Source organism: Hoplias malabaricus, chromosome X1, assembly GCF_029633855.1.
Source record: "Hoplias malabaricus isolate fHopMal1 chromosome X1, fHopMal1.hap1, whole genome shotgun sequence".
NCBI lineage: Eukaryota > Metazoa > Chordata > Actinopteri > Characiformes > Erythrinidae > Hoplias > Hoplias malabaricus.
The window spans coordinates 24,271,603-24,293,540 of record NC_089818.1 but is presented as its reverse complement, the minus strand read 5'-3'; the positions used below and the strand labels follow the sequence as shown (position 1 = coordinate 24,293,540).

Below are 21,938 nucleotides of genomic sequence, written 5' to 3'. Positions count from 1 at the left end.
TGTGTTTGAAGACGGTAAATGACTATGCAGTGTGTGACTTGGGAGGATGGTGGTTTTACGCTGAGCCTGAAGCTTGAAGGGCTCAAGGCACGGATTGGGTTTTGACCATTGCCAGGTAGGAAGAGGCTGGTCCGTATTTCGTAGGGGGAGCATTAGGCTGTTAAATCTGCTGTAAGCAGCTGCTGGAAGCCAGTGAAGGGAGCTCAGCAGTGGAGAAACGTGAGTGAAGATTGAAGACCAGCCGTTACTCTACTGCCTCTGGACATTTACTGTCTTTGGAAGCTGTGAAACTGCACAGGACGTCCATGCACCGGTCTTCAGCCAAATCTGTTTTATTCTCTAATAAATCACTGATTCTAAACTTTGGAACGATAGCGTACACTATCTCTGTTTTCTAGTATTTTCTTTTATCAAATGATGTTCCCATTTGGTCTGAAATTTCACGAAGAATGGACCAATAGAAATGCTCTAAAATGACTTTGACGTTGCCAGTGGATCACATTTTTACCATTTTTGAAATTTGGCTTAAAGTCATCAAATCCTCACAGCAGTGGTCTAACGTCTAGTGTGAATCCAAGCGAATACAAGCCCTAAGCTTTTCTTTTTTGAAGAAGTATTGGATGAGCAGGTGTTTAATAAGTTTTCACGTGAAAAAAGAGAAGGATCTCAGTTAGTCGTATGTTTTTTAAACGGTCTCTTTTGTCTGCCGTTACCTCCAGCGAGGAGCTGTGTTTATTATGCATGGCAGCGAGTTAAAGTCGTCTCTCTAAGCTCTTAGCCTTTCCACCCGAGTCAGAAGAACACAAAGCCAGCGTCTTCCGTGGCCGTGCACAATGGCATCTGCACACGCGGAGTGCAATTAAAACGCTCATAAAACCAGAGAATATTCCTCCCACCCCTTGCTGCCTGAAGCCAAGAACAAACTATTGCACTCTCCACGAAAATCTGAAATGCAAATAGGGATCAAAACACTAACAACACTGCGCAGTATGTTCCCCTACACTTAACAAGTTCTGGAATGGAAAGCTCAGGAACGGGTTCACGTGTGCTGTACATTAAACGGATATATCTGTGTACATCTGTGTCCTGGAGTGAAGCTCTGATGGTGGCCATGACTCCACGTTAATTTTGTATCAAAGCACCTGATAATGACATGGTAATTTGTTTATTTATTCTTTAATGTTGTGCATTGTTGTATAGAATATTTTTATATGTGCTATGAAAAACACTTTACTTTGTTTTAAATAAATGTGCACACATTTAGACACATTTCATTGTTTTATTTTATGAATCTCAGAAAATGCTGTATTTAAGATTCAAATTAATTTCTATTATTTCTAAGATTCAATTAATTAATACGTTTTTATAATAATAATGTAAATCATCCAAGAATTTCAAAGCTCTACATCCCTTAATGTAGACCGCTAGTCTCTAGAATTACAGGATTTCTGATTGGGGGAAATGAATGGAAATATATGCAAATCACCGCTGTTTGCTGATATGTTTTAGAAATGTCAGATATACAGGGTGGGCAATTTTTATGAATATACCTTAATAAAATGGGAATGGTTGGTGATATTAACTTCCTGTTTGTGGTACTTTTCAAGATGGGTGGTGACCATGGCGGCCATTTTGAAGTCGGCCATTTTGGATCCAACTTTAGGTTTTTCAATGGGAAGAGGGTCATGTGACAGATCAAACTTATTGGGAGTTTCACAAGAAAAACAATGGTGTGCTTGGTTTTAACGTAACTTCATTCTTTCATGAGTTATTTACAAGTTACTACGGATACTGGAAGCCTGTGCTAGCATTTCTCCTGCTTTGAACACATTTTATAAGTGGTCAGAAACTTGTAAATAACTCATGAAAGATAAAGTTACGTTAAAACCAAGCACACCATTGTTTTTCTTGTGAAATTCCCAATTAGTTTGATGTGTCACATGACCCTCTTCCCATTGAAAAAACAAAAGTTGGATCCAAAATGGCTGACTTCAAAATGGCCACCATTGTCACCACCATCTTGAAAAGTGCCACAAACAGGAAGTTAATATCACCAACCATTCCCATCTTATTAAGGTGTATTCATATAAATGCGCCCCCCCCACCCCCGTAGAAATGTCTAGAGAAAGATGCCACAACCTCAGCTGTCTGTAATGGTTCACTTTGTGAAGATACTTCAGTCCTCTTTGCTTTATTCTGAATGCTGCAGACTATAGAGTTTGACGAAGGCGCTGGGGCAGTGCTGCGCATCCAGCCTCTCCGAGCTCCACGAGACGAGAACATATACGAGTGTGTGGCCCAGAACAGCGAGGGCATAAAGACCATCACCTCCAAACTGTCCATCATCAGAGGTGAGTGCCAGCTTTCAGTATCTTCATCAACATCACTGCCATACAGCGAGGGGCCGTATATCTTACACCATACTCTCTGCAGTTTTATTATCATTTACTGCCTTCGTTTCACTGCTCTGAATCTTGCTCTTCAACTTTTGTCCGACCTGTAAATGTGGTCAGTTACACAAGAGTCGGCTAAAACGTAAACGGAAAGATGTAATTAAAAAAATGTAAATGTGTAAATGCAAATATGATCTTTGGTTTTCTAAAGCTGTGTTTTTATTTTCCCATGAATTAGTTATGCATGCTTCCATAGACAGCTGGAACAAGTCCTTTCAGGCCTCTGGGATTTCTTTTTAGAATCTAAATTCATTTCGTTGACAAGGATTTTGCCCATTTTTCTTGCAGTGGCTCACATTAAGACAGAAAGTAAACCTTAGATGTAAATACATTTAAGGCAAGGTCCATATACTACACTCACTCACTCATTTTTAATGAACTGTAACAGGTGGGGTGCTGTTACTGAATATAATGTTGATCTCTGATGTCTAGTCATATCATTCGTGTAGTTGTGTGTATCAAAACAGTCCTGAGAACATTAGAAACATATGAAAGATATGAGCTGGTGTATTTTGAAACATGAAACTGTTACTACAAAGGCACCTAACCTCCAGCTGGTCCCTGGGCACCGTGGCTAGGGCATGTGTGCTCACTGCCCCCTAGTGTTCACTAGTGTGTAGGAGTGTGTTTCACTGCCTGACTTGGGTTAAATGTGGAGATCCTTCTGTGTGCAGAACAGTGGCCAATAAAGTGATTCTGAATTCAAAGCTATGGACTTTAGAATTGTGGATGGAGAATGCGAGGAAATTGAACCCAAACACTGCATGGAAAATGGATGTTCTGGATGTGTTTAGATACTCACATTTAAATCACAATCTCTCAGCATCCCTCTTTTTCTCAATCAAACTGTATTTTAAACACGCTCACTCCCAATCACTCATTCATCACGTTCATGTGTTTTACGATGTGCACACCACCTACTCATGCCCTGTCCTCCACCTGGCCTCTTTCCCTGTGCTTTGATTCGATTGGAAGTAACCTTTAAGATGAGAAGGGGAAATGGAACTTTAATGGCGTGGAGCGAGAGGAGCAGTGGTCCTGAGTTTTCGTTCTTTAACGAGCTCTGGACGGGGGAGCATCATGCCGTGAGGAGTGGGAGGACGGAGATGAAGGCAGTAATGAATTTGTTAGTCTGGTAATGAAGTGCGTCACATTGGCAGTCACAGTGTATTTAGGCAGCGAGGATTGGCACCGTCGCCCCTGTCTGTCACATCCCCCGGCAGCCAACTGGAGGGGAATTTTATCTTCAACGACAAGGCCATGGAAGATCGCTGTGCCCTGTGTGATCTCAAAGCTTTTCTGGTCACTTTTGATTTAATTAGTCCAGTTTATTATTGTAATAGGGAGTGCTGCAGACAAACAAAAAGTCTGGATCCCAGCGTGGAGCAACAGAGCATTTTTTACTGAGGGTTCTTTATCCCCTTATTTACAGTCTCCTCACATTTCAGCTATTGTTTCAGTGATGTCTTATTTTGACTTTGGCGTGGATTGATGTACTGAGAGAGATCTTCCTCAGAATTAAACAAGCTGCTCTTGTTACTGGGCCTTTAAAGCTGAATGAGGTGTCTTCTGACTCGCTGCTCCGTATTGTTCTTTGTTCAGAAATCAGTCCAGGCTCCAACAGTTCTTATAACTTCAATCTGAATATTGATTCCAAATTCCAGTTGAGTCACGAGTCACTGTGGTGTGTGTCTGGTCTGTATCGAGGCCTGGGACCAGGTGCTGCCGTGGACAGATGTGTGTGAGGGCATTTTTAAATAATAAACAAAAGTAGTGAGGGATTACTGTAATGTGTTTTAAAAATAAACGTTTTGTCATATTCACAAGAATATCCTAAATCTCATGATATGATTTTAGGGCCATGTTGCCCTCCACAAATGTGTGTTACCATCATGTGAGGCATCCGTCGCCTGGTGGTGAGGAACTGGGCGTGTAACCGGAAGGTTGCCGGTCGCCAACGACCTTTGCCCAGAGCTGGCAGGTCATGACTGAAGTGTCCTTGAGCAAGGCACCTAACCCCCTACTGCTCCCTGGGCGCCGTGGCTAGGGCCGCCCACTGCTCCGGACATGTGTGTTCACTGCCCCCTAGTGTTCACTAGTGCGTGTAAATGTGTGTTTCACTGCCCGGATTGGGTTAAATGCAGAGTTTCCTCTGTGTTTAAGCACCGTGGGTAATTAAGTGATTCTGAAGTCTTCAGTATTTATCGGTTTTGTTTATTGGAAGCTGCTGACAGACTTGTTTTGGAGTCTGCAATGTCTGGTAATGTTTTGCACTTGCGGAGCCCTTCACAAGACTCTACACCCACACTGCTTTTGTCTCTGTGTCTCATGTGGACTCCTCTAGATGTAGTCCGGATAGTTTCAAAATATACATTACACTCGCTAGTTGCAGCGCTGTTAAGGACTGGCGCCCCCTCCAGGGTGTGTTCCCTCCTTGCGCCCAATGATTCCAGGTAGGCTCTGGACCCACCGCGACCCTGAACTGGATAAGGGTTACAGATAATGAATGAATGAACTTGCTAGTTTCTCTACCTTCAGTGAAGTCAGTGTTTGCTACTTGGCACTGAACTGTACAGAGCTCTGGTGGCAAAAGGACACGTTTATCAATATTTGAACCCACACTGCACCGAGAGTCAAACACAGAGCCAGGGATGGGAGGATATGTTTTCAGCACACCTTCTCTTGGAGATCAGAAAATGTATTTCAGTGGGCCATGAATTCACCGGGTAAAATGTGCCTTTGCGGTGGTCTCATGGTAGTTTCTGTGAACGATGCAGTGATGAAGTAAACATCGTTACTGTTTACACAAATATGTTTTATCGCTTAGTTTAAACATCACCCCTCTCCTTTGATCATACTGAATGAGAAGTGATAAAGGAAGTGCTAAATTCTCCTTTTTTACCCATATGGCTTGTTCAGTTTGAAGAGTAGTTGCGGATTCGTGCTCAGTGAAGCTCACGAGGACATATGGACTGTAGGAAATGTCAAGGTGGCTGTAAGAATTTGAGTTGTTGAACGCTGAAGACATGGTGAAAATGGCCACTGCCAGACTGCCTCCAATTTCTGCTTTGTGACATCACCCAAGCTCAGGGTGTGTGTGTGTGTGTGTGTGGGTGTGTGTGTGTGTGTGTGTGTGTGGGAGTGTGTGTGTGAGTGACATCCAGGGCTGAACAATGAATAGAATAGAAGTGGTTGTGAATTACTCTGAATGAAATCTTTTAACCTTAACGTCCAATTAATATTTCCCTGTGTCCTGTCATTCTCCGCTGTTTGAGAAAGACTAGATTGTAGACGGTGCTGATAAGCGACATTATTCACCGTTATCCTTTTTTTCTTGTACATCTTCTTCTTTCTTCTCGAGGTCCCTTTGTGAATTGCAAGAGCTTTTATTTCGTAAAAACGGCCACAACGTACCGCTACCTTAACGTTTCTGAAATCATTCTATTGCTTTAAATGAAATGAGCTCTTTTTGTTGTTGTGCTTTTAAGTCTGATATATGTAAATGAGGTGTGTTCTGACGGGCCGCCCTTAAATATGCCTCATTCAGAAAGCAGTCCAGGCTCCTTGCATTGTTAACATTATGTGCTGGGCTCAAACAGCTCTGGCTTCACATTCACACACATTGATGGGATTCAGAACGTGTGATTTATTTCAGAAAGGGGCTGTTTTTGGGTTATATTCCGTATGTGGCTTGTATGGACTGCAGTGACCAGTACGTTTTGAAACTATAGTGTGTGTGTGTTCCACATGCTCTGTGTTGTAGACTCAGCCCTGGAAAAAAAGGGTAGAAGACCTGGAGCTTAAATGAAGAAAATAATCACATTTAAATCACAGTAATGACCAGAAACTACGAATAAGATATTTTTCCTGACTCCTTCAGCCCCAGTGACCACTGGCAGAAATCTCTAGGTGGGGGGGCATTTTACATTAAAACTCTCATAGATTAGTTCTCACTGAACTGGAAACTCATTCACAGCCTGCAAATGGGGGGAAGGGTGAAGGAAAGGAGAGAAAGAGAGATTGATGGAGGAGGAAAGATTGAAGGAAGAGAGAGAGAGAGAGAGAGAAGGATTTGGCAGGGTGGAGAGTGGCAGAAGGCTGAGAATCAGGGGAATAGGCAGCTGCCATTACTGCAGCAGAAACACACACACACACACACACACACACACACAGTACCCAGCTTGCACATTTACATCTAAACTGCCTCCATGTGTGTGTTAGGTTTCTCTCTGTGATGAGATGCCTCTGTGCACCTTGCCATTTGTACTTATTTTATTGGAGAATGTGTTTCTAGCTGTGTGTGTGTGTGTGTGTGTGTGTTTGGTTACATAAATGCCATGTTTGTCCACGTTCTTATATAGTTCTGGGCAAAAGTCAGAGACCACCCAGTTTAATTAATGATTCTTAATCAAGAAAATGTAGGCACAGTGGAGCAGCAGGTAGTCTGTCACACAGCTCCAGGGTCCTGGAGGTTGCGGGTTCGAGTCCCGCTCCGGGTGACTGTCTGTGAGGAGTGTGGTGTGTTCTCCCTGTGTCTGCGTGGGTTTCCTCCGGGTGACTGTCTGTGAGGAGTGTGGTGTGTCCTCTCTGTGTCTGCGTGGGTTTCCTCCGGGTGATTGACTGTGAGGAGTGTGGTGTGTTCTCCCTGTTTCTGTGTGGGTTTCCTCCGGGTGACTGTCTGTGAGGATTGTTGTGTGTTCTCCCTGTGTCTGCGTGGGTTTCCTCCGGGTGACTGTCTGTGAGGAGTGTGGTGTGTTCTCCCTGTTTCTGCGTGGGTTTCCTCCGGGTGACTGACTGTGAGGAGTGTGGTGTGTTCTCCCTGTGTCTGCGTGGGTTTCCTCCGGGTGACTGTCTGTGAGGAGTGTGGTGTGTTCTCTCTGTGTCTGCGTGGGTTTCCTCCGGGTGATTGTCTGTGAGGAGTGTGGTGTGTTCTCTCTGTGTCTGTGTGGGTTTCCTCCGGGTGACTGTCTGTGAGGAGTGTGGTGTGTTCTCCCTGTGTCTGCGTGGGTTTCCTCCGGGTGACTGTCTGTGAGGAGTGTGGTGTGTTCTCTCTGTGTCTGCGTGGGTTTCCTCCGGGTGACTGACTGTGAGGAGTGTGGTGTGTTCTCCTTGTGTCTGCGTGGGTTTCCTCCGGGTGACTGTCTGTTCTCCCACATTCCAGAAACACGCGTTGGCAGGTGAAATATGTGACTCAAATGTGTCTGTAGGTGTGAGTGTGTTAGTGAAAGTGTGAGTGTGTGTGCTCCGCACCCACCTCGACCCTGAACTGGATAAGGGTTGCAGACAATGAATAAATGAATGACTAATCAAGAAAAAGCAGGAAACCTATAACAGAAGAATGACTCAAAATACTTTAGAACATTAATTTCAAATTTATAAATATTTAATTTCTCCTCTCTTTACATTTGTGCACCCTCTGGGCACTTAAGACTTTCGTTCTTTGAATTTTAAAATCAACCACTTTCAGCTTTGTCTTCCTAACAGTAGCTGTTCCCAAAGATGACCCTGAATATATCAGCGCTCCAAAGCCAAGGCTGTATTCCTCGGCCACTACGAAGGCTGTTCCTATTAGAAAGCTCCTCTGAATATGTCTGAGAATTACAGTCTGCGCTTAGCGTGATTTCAAGGAGGGAACTGTTGTATACTTCTAGGCCTTCAATTGCCCACAGCTCTCCGTGGAGTTATCCACATTTCCCCGGACAAATGACAAACAAGAAACAAAAAAGCTAAGGCCTCCACAATGGAGGCTGTATTAAAGCATAAGTAGCATGTGCTCCAGAGCTGGTCCCGTGCTCTGAGTGAAGGAGCTCTGTGGAGGAACGATAAAGTACACAGCACGGCAGAACAGACTCGCCTCACCAATGCATTTAAACTGCAACGGAAGTAGAACTTCTCCAATGATATCACTACGCCACCTTTGTTCAGCCACTTAACCGTGTGACATAGTTAACTTCCGTCTGTCAGTAGCACGTCTTCAAACGAGTTTACACCTCTCTGCAGTTTTGTGCCTCTGTCTTTCGAATGCTTACGTCTAAAGAAAGAAAGCACATTAAGAATTGTACTTTGCGCACGGTCCACTGTACATCAGCGCATTCAGACGGTCCGGAGTGAATTCCGTCATTTTAAATGGCACACATTCACACACTGCTGGTGCAGGCTTCAGTTGTACACTCACAGCTTCTATAATCTCCATAGTAAACACTGCCAGGGGAATGGAATGCTGGTGCCAAGCATTAACTATGTAAGTGGTGTAGAGTGGGATTTAATACCTTTTAAAATGTGCTGGAGTGGTGTGCGTCATCTCTTATGCCAATATATATATAACATTATGACCACCGCTTTGTTTCGACACTCATTGTCCATTCTCTCAGCCACAATGACCACACAGGAGCACTTCCAGTTCTACAAATACCAACTGTAGTCCATATGTCAGCGCTCAGGACCCCCACAGAGCAGGTGTGATGTGGTGGTGGATCATTCTCAGCGCTGCAGTGACACTGACGTGGTGGTGGTGAGTTAGTGTGTGTTGTGCTGGTGTAGAGTGGATCAGACACAGCAGTGCTGCTGGAGTTTTTAAACCCCTCAGTATCTGGACTGAGAACAGTCCACCGACCAAAAACATCCAGCCGACAGCATCCTGTGTCACTGATGAAGGACTAGAGGACGAGCGACACACACTGTGCAGCAATGGACGGGCTACGGTCCCTGAATTTGCATCTTCACGGTGAACACGATGTTTCAGGCCACGACTGCTGTTCCTGATCTGCTCATAACAGCACACACACATTAACACACCACCACGGCAGTGTCGCTGCTGCGCTGAGGAGGATCACCCACCCAAATCGTACCTGCTCTGTTGGGGTGCTGATCATTGAGGTACAGGGTGAAAAGGGGGGCAAAGAAAGTATGCAGAGCAACAGATGGTCTACAGTTTGTAATTGTAGAACAACAAAGTTCTCCAGTAGGATCAGTGGAGCTGAGAGAATGGACAAAGAAACAAGAAGGTGGTCATGATAAATACCTGAGACTCGCACTGAAAGTTGGATCACTGGCCATCACTGTTTGAGTGTGTGTGTGTGTGTGTGTGTGTGTGCATGCTGAGGGGCAGCTTAGGGGTCAGACAGTGGGGAAAGCAGAGGTCAGACTGTTTTACACTGAAGAGAGTAAGTGGTGTGTAGGTGAAGTCTCAGCAGAGAAAGTGTTTAACTGCATCTCCTCCCTTTCTCTCATAGACACTGAAAGCCAAGGCCCAGCTGTTAAAAAGAACACATCACACATCAGAGGAGAGATTATCCCCGGCTGTCTACTTATTATTTATTCGTTTATTTACATACTGACTTACTTGGTTGTTTACCTGTTTGATTTTCATTCGTTTTTGAGAAACAGCGCCTTTAGCATTTTTATTTCCCTTCCGGCAAACTCATGCTGAATCAGTGTTACTTCTCAATGTATTTGAACATGGTTTTTGGAAGTGGACGTGTGGTGTGTTCTCCCTGTGTCTGCGTGGGTTTCCTCCGGGTGACTGTCTGTGAGGAGTGTGGTGTGTTCTCCCTGTGTCTGCGTGGGTTTCCTCCGGGTGACTGTCTGTGAGGAGTGTGGTGTGTTCTCCCTGTGTCTGCGTGGGTTTCCTCCGGGTGACTGTCTGTGAGGAGTGTGGTGTGTTCTCCCTGTGTCTGCATGGGTTTACTCTGGGTGCTCCAGTTTCCTCCCACAGTCCAAAAACACACGTTGGTTGTTGGATTGGTGACTCAAAAGTGTCCGTAGGTGTGAGTGTGAGTGAATGTGTGAGTGTGTGTTGCCCTGTGAAGGACTGGCTCCCCCTCCAGGGTGTATTCCCGCCTTGCACCCAGTGATTCCGGGTAGGCTCTGGACCCACCGCGACCCTGAATTGGAAAATCGGTTTCAGACAGTGAATGAAGGTTTTTGGGAATATGTGTTTATATTTTCCCCCATAGAGCTACATGTAGTGGAAGGTTATACCCACATATTGGCATTACACAAATTATATTTTCCTTTTGTTTTTGAGCCATTTTCACTTGTTGTGAATGTACAGCACCAGTCAAAAGTTTGGACACATTTTTTATTTTTTCTCTGTTGTAAATGAATGTGGGAGACATCAAAACCGCGAATTACGCAATTACGCATTTGCAATTACGCAGTAAACAACAAAGTCTTAAACAAACCAGAATATGTTTTATACTTTTGATTCTTCAAAGTAGCCCCCTGTTGCTTTCATGACAGCTTTGCAGCCAAATCCATAGTGTTCAGAAATCAAAGTGAAAATCAGCCAATAGCCGTCTTTTAGAGGAATCCGAGGAGTTCATTGAAAGTGAGGTAATTTATTTTCTGAAATATTGCTTTAAGGCTTAGAATCAACGCTGACACAAATATGTAAAATAGATATCATTTAATGTGAGCAGCATTAGTATTCAATGTACACACCAAACAAAGAGAACTTCAATGCCTTTGTTTCCCAGTAAACTGCATTTAAAACACGTTAATTGGAAAACGTCATCCTTTGTGCATTAACTCAGATTCAGAGCTTGTGTGAACAGCTGCCTGTTTCTGGACGTCCCAGCTGCAGACCTCGGTCCCAGGAGACCCCCAGGCATATGGAGCCGAGGCCAGTCTTCCCCCGAGGACACACACCAGCGGGTCACTGGGCCCTTTACTGGTCTCACTGCAGTCCATTAAACAAGCCCATTATAAATCCCCAATCAGTCAGCAGCTGCTGCCCCTCTCATAAAGAGTAAAGAACCGTACACAGAAGTCAATCTGTGCTCCATCAGCTGTGTTCAGAGGATTTTAACATATGCACAGGTCACAGTGCTGTTTTCAGTGATATCAAAAACAGGTATCTCCAGGTTTGTGGATGTGAGGTTTACTGCATCATTCGAACACAGCAGCTGTCCTTCGCACTGTGGGTACGTTTCTTAAAAAGGGGCCAATAGAAATGCTCCAGAATGACTCCGAATAAAAGCTTTTTACATTGACTTTCATTAAAGTTCAGATTAAATTGAAGTGGAATGTATTCTTTATGATATTTTATCTTCAAACAAGCCTTTTCTGTACCAGAGTAACCAGAGAAATGGGTTGAAAGGCAGATCTGAGCTTGGATTTATGGAAAGTAAATTAAGCAATCAATGTAAACTGGACAAAAGTGGTTCTGTATAAAAATATATAACAATAAGAATAATATTAATAACATCCCGGGGCTTTAAAATAAAAATGCAAAAACATTCTTTATTCATAATAGACATCAGCAAGACTTTGCTCCAAGTGATTTTGGCCAATTTATTAGTCCTTTCATTGAATACAAATCTAAAATATAATATACAAACTTTTATTGCGTTAGCCTTTGAAGACAGGCGGCACAGTGGCGCAGGTAATGTCTCTGTCACAGCTGCAGGGTCCTGGTTGTTGTGGGTTTGAGTCCCGCTCCGGGTGACTGTCTGTGAGGAGTGTGGTGTGTTCTCCCTGTGTCTGCGTGGGTTTCCTCCGGGTGCTCTGGTTTCCTCCCACACTCCAAAAACACCCGTTGGTAGGTGGATTGGAGACTCAAGTGTCCGTAGGTGTGAGTGTGTGTGTTGCCCTGTGAAGGGTGTATTCCCGCCTTGCGCCCAATGATTCCAGGTAGCCTCTGGACCCTCCGCGACCCTGAACTGGATAAGGGTTACAGACAATGAATGAATGAATGAACCCTTGAAGAAGCCACTTTTGTGAGAGTGAATACAAATAATAACATAAACACAAATGTAAATATATGTAAATGGAACAGCAGAGCAACAGTAAGAACTCTAAACCCGTGAAAGGGTTAAAAAGCTGTTGTTGTTAAGTAGAGGGGGACAAGGTGCGAGCGGTGGAGAGAGAGAGAGATAGAGAAAGAGAGAGAGAGAGAGATTGTGGGCGTACGGGACGATCAGAAGTGTGTGATACTCACACTTGGCTCTTAGCTCCCGGAAATCACAGCCACTCATCTCACATTTATCTAGCCATCCCTCAGAGAGGCAGAGGGAAAGAGAGAGCAGATATGTGGATCTGTGGAGTGTTAGCGTGCACTTTCTTCTTCACGAGCCGAGAAGTGACAAGACCGAAGCTTCTCGGCTGTTGCCATGGTGAAGTGCTCCTCCGTCACGGTGTTCCTCCGGGTGCCTGGCCGTTTTTAGCACCCACTCTCTCTGTGTTTGGCAAGAACGGAGGCCTTCCATCTGACTAATACTAACACACACACGGCCCAGACTTTCTGCTCAGAAGGGCTCTTCTCTCCGTCATCGTGGAGGAGCACACATCAAACACACAGACAGACAGAGTCTTAGGAGCGTAAAGCCGTACTCTGTGCTCTCGCGGTCTCTGACTTCCCTTGGTTTCTGGTCCCAGTTTTGAGTCAAGGATGTTTTTAATCATGGGGCAACAAGGGCAAAAAGCACCATCCGTTGGAGTGGATTTTCAGACCCAGGACTAGTCATCCCACATCAGCACCTAATACTGATGGCTGAATGTCATCAGATCCTCACAGAAATGTTCCAACAACTGGTCTAAAGCCTTCTCAGATCAGTGGAAGCGTTCGCTGTGGTTAAGGGGGACCGTCTGTACATTAATACCCTTCATTTCTGAAGAAATGTTGGATGAGCAGATTCCTACAAACCTTTGAACATATGCTGTAAGTAGCTGAGTGTGGTATTAGCTGCCGCTGTAGTGACATGGTGTGGAACGCCAGAAATTTTGCGTGCAACAAACTTTTTTTGACAGTGTGAAAATCCCTGAGATTTACATTCACAGCTGCAGAGCTGCAGTAAAGATGAACTGAACGTCTCATGGATAAACCATGAATGTTGACAGATATGACACTCTGGTGTGAGCGGCATCTCAGTCCATTCACAGCTCAGTGGTTTTAGAGACTGGGTGCGTTAATACACAGTACTACACCAGCTATGAGTATTTTACAGCAGCTTCAGGCAAATTTAAATTTTAGGGCCAGAATTATTGACTTCAAAACATGTAAATGTACCCTAACTGTAGGCCAATAGTAGGTAGATGTAGGCAGTTGTTAGGAGTCTAGCCCAAGGACTCTTATTGGAGTAGCATTGTTGGTTAAAGAAACACTAAGTGAGAGTTGGTATTTTTGCTCCTGAGATCCCCCTAGAGTTGAAGAGTGTTATTCACTTTTACAGCACTGTTCTGAAATCAGTGGGCTGAGGAGTGTGTGTTTCTACCCTCCTTCAAAATTTACATAGTGCAGTTTCCACAGTGCTGAGCCTAGAGTAGCAAAGACACAGGTTCAGTCACCTGGAGGAAACCCACGCAGACCCAGGGAGAACACACCACACTCCTCACAGACAGTCACCCGGAGGAAACCCACGCAGACACAGGGAGAACACACCACACTCCTCACAGACAGTCACCCGGAGGAAACCCACGCAGACACAGGGAGAACACACCACACTCCTCACAGACAGTCACCTGGAGGAAACCCATGCAGACACAGAGAGAACACACCACACTCCTCACAGACAGTCACCCGGAGGAAACCCACACAGACACAGAGAGAACACACCACACTCCTCACAGACAGTCACCCGGTGGAAACCCACGCAGACACAGAGAGAACACACCACACTCCTCACAGACAGTCACCCGGAGGAAACCCACGCAGACACAGGGAGAACACACCACACTCCTCACAGACAGTCACCCGGAGGAAACCCACGCAGACACAGAGAGAACACACCACACTCCTCACAGACAGTCACCCGGAGGAAACCCACGCAGACACAGGGAGAACACACCACACTCCTCACAGACAGTCACCCGGAGGAAACCCACGCAGACACAGGGAGAACACACCACACTCCTCACAGACCTCCAGGTCCCTGCAGCTGTGTGACGGAGACACTACCTGCTCAACACTGTACTGCCCTAGATATACGCTACTTAATTAAAAAAAAAACATAATAAAAGCCTGAATTGTTTTCATTTTTATTGGAGTTATACTCACTGCAGAAATTACAATACACCACCACACCCACGTCAGTCTCACTGCTGTATTGACAACCATCGTCCATCCATAACACCATCCATAACACCTGCTCCATGTCGGCCCTGTAGGGGGCGTGATTATTGAAGAACAACAGGGCGAAAGGGGGTAAACAAAAGTATGCAGAGCAACAGATAGACAACGGTCTGTTAAGGCAGATCAATTTATAGTGAAGCCTTGTGGCTGAAGCACAAACAAAGAAAAAAACTTTCGTAAAACCCTGCCTTAAAAGCCTGTGTGCGCACAAACTTGAGGCCAAGAGGGTCCTCCCTCTCCCTTTATGCCTCTCTTTCCATCTTTCTCTCTCTCTTTGAAGGCCTGAGGGCCAGCAGCACCAGGCTCTAAAAGGGCGCAGCAGAGAGGGCTTGTGATCAGTTGAGTAAGCCTGATTATTCTGCTTGGCTGCTGAAGGATAGTGGCAGCAAATGTACCAGCATGCACTGCAGTGGGCAGAAGAAGGGTGGCGTCCAGTCTCACAGCCAGCGGCGCATACTCCCGGAGAAGTGTTTTTTCTCTCTACCCCCCTCCCCTCTTTTCTCTCTCTCTCTTTCCCCTATCTTTCTATTGCTCTCTCGCCCATCTCCTCCTGTCTGTCTTTATTTGCCTCTGTGCTCCTTTTCTTTTTCTTTCTTCTGACTGACTCCTTCATCTCCCGTATGTACCGACCCCACTCTGCGCTTTTCCCTTGTACTTGACTTGTCTCTGATTCTTTCTTCATCCCACCCCTCCTTTACTCATCCCTCTGTCAATCTCTTCGTCGTCGTCCCTTGTCTGTCTTTCCTCTCCAACTCTGTGTCTCTTTCCCCACACTTTGGTCAGAGTTTGTTAGCATTTGTGTGTGTGCAACTTTCTCATGGGTGTGTGTGTGTGTGCGTGTGTGTGTGTGTGTTTGAACAGAAAATGGGATGTTTGCCTTGCTATTGTTGGCACAACACACTGGCGTCTACACAAACCTTCATTTTCCCTGTGTAAACGGAGGCAGGCTGCTCTCTTCAGAGCGAGCCCCACAGGGAAAAGCCCTCCAGCCTCTCTCTCACTCACACACACACACACACACACACACGTTCTTCTCTCCAGACTCTGCTGCTATTGAACCTCACATTTAACTCTCCTCACCGATGGCCAGAAATAAAGCGCATCTGTGCAGTGCTGTACTCCTTTCTGCCGTTGGTTAAAGAATCAAACCTGCAGCGTTTGATTTGAAATGTTTGGACAGGCTGCAATTTATTTGTGACGTTGTTTATTTCTGGTTTCAGGCCTGAAACGATTACCAATTAGCAACACACCATTTCTACACCTCAAAAAATGGCTTCTTCGTGGCAGAAACTCATTAAAAAAACAGATGCTTGCATAATCATATCAGTAACTGTAGACAGCATTGCACCATCTCTTTATCTTCCTTCTCTTTCTCTCTCTCTCTCTCTCTCTCTCTCTCTCTATCTTTCTCTCTCTCTCTCTGTCTTTCTCTCTCTCTCTCTCTCTGTCTGTCTCTCTGTCTCTCTCTCTGTCTGTCTCTCTCTCTCTCTCTCTCTCTCTCTGTCTCTCTCTCTCTCTCTCTCTCTCTCTCTCTCTCTCTGTCTGTCTCTCTCTCTCTCTCTCTCTCTCTCTCTCTCTCTCTCTGTGTGTGTGTCTCTCTCTCTCTCTTTTTCTTTTAGCTGCAGGAGCAGATGCGTGTAGCAGAAATTTGACCCAAGGGACAATGCCTCTCCTCTGTATCATAGATCCACACTCTCTTTTTCAATTCTGCATAATCTCTCAGCTGAACAGTGATTCAGAAGCAGCAGGGCAGGGCTGAGTTAGTGATGTTAGTGAAGCTCAGACAGGCCCCCACACTCGTTTTGACGCCACCCTTGACGACTTAAAGGAGCAATCAGTCATTTTTACCAGCAAAAACCTGCAGAAAATTACGTATGAATGATATTATTTTTTGCAGTTTTTCAACAGAATGGTTTAAGAATAATATTTCATATTGTTTCTTTAATTATACTGTGCACTGAGCAACCCACACAGACACAGAGAGAACACACCACACTCCTTGCAGACAGTCACCCGGAGGAAACCAATGCAGACACAGGGAGAACACACCACACTCCTCACAGAAAGTCACCCAGAGGAAACCCACACAGACACAGGGAGAACACACCACACTCCTCACAGACAGTCACCTGGAGGAAACCCATGCAGACACAGAGAGAACACACCACACTCCTCACAGAAAGTCACCCAGAGGAAACCCACGCAGACACAGAGAGAACACACCACACTCCTCACAGACAGTCACCCGGAGGAAACCCACGCAGACACAGGGAGAACACACCACACTCCTCACAGACAGTCACCCGGAGGAAACCCACGCAGACACAGAGAGAACACACCACACTCCTCACTGACAGTCACCTGGAGGAAACCCACACAGACACAGGGAGAACACACCCCACTCCTCACAGACAGTCACCTGGAGGAAACCCACACAGACACAGGGAGAACACACCCCACTCCTCACAGACAGTCACCTGGAGGAAACCCACACAGACACAGGGAGAACACACCCCACTCCTCACAGACAGTCACCTGGAGGAAACCCACACAGACACAGGGAGAACACACCCCACTCCTCACAGACAGTCACCTGGAGCGGGACTCAAACCGACAGCCTCCTGGACCCTGGAGCTGTGACAGAGACACCACCTGCTGCACCACTGCGCGGCACCGTCTCTAAACTCAGTTAGGTACAAAGACGAGATCTTTATCAGAACACACTGGAATTCAATTCACTTAAATCCACTTCCACAACACAGTCTAATGATCATTTGTTACTTTAGCTGTTCCTTTACTGATCCAACCCTACATCGGTGCACACACAGCTCGTATTTTTGTTGGAAAGGGACACTCTGAAGTAGCAACACATGAGCCTAATTTCACCATGTTCAAAGCCAAGTGCCAGAAGGTGAGGTCTTAAGCCTAAATCTAAGTGGTGTTTGTGATCCACAGCTAATCCTTTACCAGCAATAACAGACCTCACTAATATTTATGACTCAGTACCATCAAATGCCCTCAGCAATGTTCCAATACCTGATGTACACCTTCCCAGAAGAGCAGAGGAACAGGGTCCTGGTGATACATTGATACACGAACATGTTTCTGTGTACGTTTTCGTTTTACTATAAGGCAAAATTACAGACTGCAGTCGGTTGCAGCCCATATTTCCAACCCTCCTCTACCCCATTTATCATTGGTGAGCATCTGACCACAGGACCACTGTTGACCAGGTATTATTTAGGCTGTGGACAATTCTCAGCACAGCAGTTACACTGACATGGTAAATTAGAGTGTATGTGCCACTGGCACAGCAGTGTTTTTTTACCCATGCTGTTCGGCTGAGAGTAGTCCGCTACCTAAAAATATCCAGGGGTGAGCAACTCTGTGGTTAGAGACTGACCACTGATGAAAGGCTAGAGGATGACTAACACTACTCTGAAGTCTGAACATCTAAATATTAGATCAACATATCAGTATTTAAGTATTTAAGGAGCCCTGTACCCGCTGCCTTCCATTCATAATGCCTTCCGTTCCATTGAAAGCTTCTTCAAAGACCCACAGATTTGACTTGTCTTTTTATAATTAAGTGATGGACACATCCACCCTTTTTCAGATCAAATGAAAGAGAGAAGATTCATTCTCCTCCTGTCTCTCAAAGATGGCAAATATAGGGACTAGATCATAACCAGCGCTGCTGTGTTAGTGTGTGTTGTGCTGGTGTAGAGTGGATCAGACACAGCAGTGCTGCTGGAGTTTTTAAACCCTGTGTCCACTCTGTGAGACACTCCTCCCTCGTTGGTCCACCTTGTAGATGTAGAGTCAGAGACAGTAGCTCATCTGTCGCTGCACGGTGTGTGTCGGTCGTCCTCTAGTCCTTCATCAGTGACACAGGACGCTGTCGGCTGGATGTTTTTGGTCGGTGGACTGTTCTCAGTCCAGACACTGAGGGGTTTAAAAACTTCAGCAGCACTGCTGTGTCTGATCCACTCTACACCAGCACAACACACACTAACACACCACCACCACGTCAATGTCACTGCAGCGCTGAGAATGATCCACCACCACATCACACCTGCTCTGTGGGGGTCCTGAGCACTGTAGAGCAGAGTGAAATGTTCAAAGCTACTTCTGTACGTAGAGCGGCTGGAGCTAGACTATTCTATATTATGCATCATTTATGTTTCTTGAGTGCCGGCCTTTGTCTCCTCTGCCTTCAAGCACACGGCCACACATTTCTGAACACTGACCTCCATCCTTGTGTTTACTCAAACTCCCATGTCTTTTCAGCCTTTTCAATTAATCTTAACAAATAATTATTAACTGCGCCGTGGTGGCCCCCCTCGCCGGCTGAGCGCTGTGTAATTGGTGTAGTCGTTGGCAAGGTGCATCCCTGCATAGTGATTATGTAGGTACATAATTACACACCATTCTCTACCATTTAAGTGCGTGTTGTTCCTTAGTTTACCTCTGATCATTTCTGCTCTCTGAGTGGCTTCCTGTTTTATTTATAACGTTTAGTAATGAGTTCCGCCCACTGGAAGCTCAGTGAGCAATAACCACGCGCTGGATGTGGGTGGTGTGTCCTTTCTCTCAATAACGCTTTAGATTGAACAGAAATAGCAAAACACTCTCCCTCATCAGTGGGCAGCTAATCTATGGAGAATAGAGAAATAAATGGAAATAAACAGTCATCCAAAGTCACTCAAAGAGTCATTTTGTGGGGATAAAGTTTCAGAGCGCTAGCAGCTTAAATGTAGTTTCAAAGTTGTGGCGTGATAGTTATCTTCCGTCTGCAGACGTGCCGTTATTGGAACGCTGCCACGTTTTTCAGGACTCCATCTTTAAAACTGTTCTTTGCAATAAACTGTAAAATGGATTTAGGATGCGTCCTAATTATCAAACCCTGTAATGTGCAGCTTGGTTTACAAAGGTGAACCGTAGACATGAAAAAGTAGGTTTCTGTGGATTGTTTTTTTTTTCTTTCTTTATATTATTTAAAGAAATATTTAGACAAACCAGCTCCATGATGCTGGAGTCCGTGGATAACTGCCTCAGGTGTGTTCTTTCTATGTCTAGGATTCCTCTAGGTGCTTAAATTTCCTCCCACAGTCCAGAAACACACGCCTGTAGGTGGATTAGCTGTGTAAAACTTTCCACAGGTGTGTGTGTGTGTGTGTGTGTGTGTGTGTGTGAGTGGACATGCGTCCTCTCCAGGGTGGGTTCCTCACTTGTTACCAACCTGATTATGAACAGGACGCAGTTACAGAAAATTAATATACAGTTATGAGTGTCGAGTGGATTTAAAGTGACAATTTATTTCATGTAGCAGTGGCTTTGAGGCTGATTGAAGGTTCCAGTGTTTTAAAGGTAGAAGTGGATGCAGCAGTGACTCTAATGTGACAGTCAGTGTAGCACTGGATTCAAGATATCAGTGGATTTAAGGTGGATGGCTGTAAATTAAGGTATCTGGGAATTTAAAGTGGCAGTGAAAATAAAGTCAATCTGTTTGTCGTTGCGGTTGCAGTGGACTTGGGTGGGTTTAGGGCAGCAGTACATTTACATTAACTATTTATTGTAGCAGAATAAAGCTTCCAGTGACATAAGTTAGCAGCAGGTTTAAGGTAGCAGTGCATTTAAGGTATGACAGCTTTACCATTACAGCCATCAAGCAGATTATAAACATTATTAGCTATTCCAAGCCAACATATTTGTTCAAGAGCTTTTCATTTCTAGTTATATATCATCGCTTATGAAAATATATTTAAAATAGTGGTGCTATAGATGGGGAAAACCTTTTTAAATGTCAATGGAAGTGAATGTAAATGATTAGCACATAAATTGGAGCATTTCTGCTGATCTATTCATCAGGAAATGTTGGTGTGGTATAAAGGACAGATGCTGTGTTCAAATGATTTTGTAAACTACACACTGACAAAAATAGAGCTACAGGTGTTTTTTTTATTTATTTTTATTTGCAGTGATAATATTTAAAAGCGTCATGATTTTTTTTATTTTTTCAGTGAATTACTACTGCCCTTTGCTTTTTAACGGTAATCGATACGTAGTATTTTGTGTAATTTAGTGATTCATTGTTGTGTATTGTGTGTATGGTAAGATTCCACCATCAGTTACTCATTATATCACTAACCTCTGAAAGAGCTTCATTTCAAACTAAACCATTCAAATGAAATATAAGTGTCATTGCCCTATTATAAGCCGAGGCCTTCTCTGAGGCAAATTAATCAGGTTTTCTGCTACATTTATATTTAGGGCATTAGCAGTCAATTTATCTCAAGTAACGCAAAGGTGTTAGCAGTTTTGGCCAAGGACTCTAATTAAAATAACAATGTACGCTAACCTGAGCAGGGAACTGAACCCTTGTCTGATGCTACACCTATAGTTCTGTGATGAACCTATGAATTTCTCATGCTGTTCTCCCTGGGTGTTTCTGCAGAGGACAATTTGCCGTTGGGCTTCCCGAGCATAGACATGGGTCCGCAGCTGAAGGTGGTGGAGAGAACACGTACTGCTACCATGCTCTGTGCTGCCAGCGGCGTTCCTGATCCTGAGATTTCCTGGTTCAAAGACTTCCTGCCTGTGGAACCCGCCCTCAGCCAGGGCCGGATCAAACAGCTGAGATCAGGTACACTACACACAGCTCTGATGAAGCACTGGCGTCTTCGCTCATGTGACATTTCTTCTTTTTAAACTTGCTGATTTATTGGATGTAATTGAGAACACGGAATCCGACAGTCGGTCTTTTTCACGTGACGTCTCCAGCGCGCCACTATGGCAGTAGAGTCACAATGAAAACTGAAGAACAAACATTATATTTATACTTAGACAGCAGTGAGGGCACTAACTGGAGAAGTATGAGCAAAGTGAGACAAGGGACTGTTACTTGGATACGTTTCCAACTTTATTTACTTTTTATTAACATTACTCCATATGCTCAGACCGTAAAGTTGGAGTGCTGAACTTGCTCGGCCGCCTCCAACCTCGTACTTGGATATTACCAACCATTATATGTAGGGTATAAGTGTGTTTACCTGCTAAAAGTTCCCAAACTATAAATCCCCTGAATTCCACGACCTGCTGGGTGCAGGACTTGTTTACATTTCACTGGAAGGACTGTGACAGGTAAGCTGCTGTAATCGAGAGCCATTCTCTCGTTATAGATTTCCCTCGTTAAAGATGGGGTGTCCAAACTCATCCGCGAAGGGTCGGTTTGGCTGCAGGTTTCCTTTGCAGCAAGATAGGAATTGTTTGGAGTGAAAACCTGCACTCGCACTGTCCCTCGGTGGATAAGATTGGACACCTCTGCATTAAAGCAAAACTTTACGAATGCATTACAAACGTAGTCTGCGGTGAAGTCATTATAGAGTAGAGTATCACAGCTTGACATAGGGCCA

General features: G+C 44.8%; 1 protein-coding gene across 4 annotated transcripts in view; it reads left to right on the top strand.

Moving 5' to 3' along the window:
- The window catches only part of LOC136676098 (receptor-type tyrosine-protein phosphatase S-like), a 73,542-nt gene extending 51,943 nt beyond the window's left edge, over positions 1–21,599 (top strand). For all 4 annotated transcript variants that reach the window (XM_066652954.1, XM_066652956.1, XM_066652953.1 and 1 more), the window contains 2 exons: positions 2,210–2,351; positions 20,981–21,599. In XM_066652954.1, coding sequence (XP_066509051.1) covers positions 2,210–2,351; positions 20,981–21,234 — 396 coding nt within the window. In that variant the 3' untranslated portion in view covers positions 21,235–21,599. The remainder of the gene's footprint in view (positions 1–2,209; positions 2,352–20,980) is intronic.
- Positions 21,600–21,938: the final 339 nt, after the last annotated feature.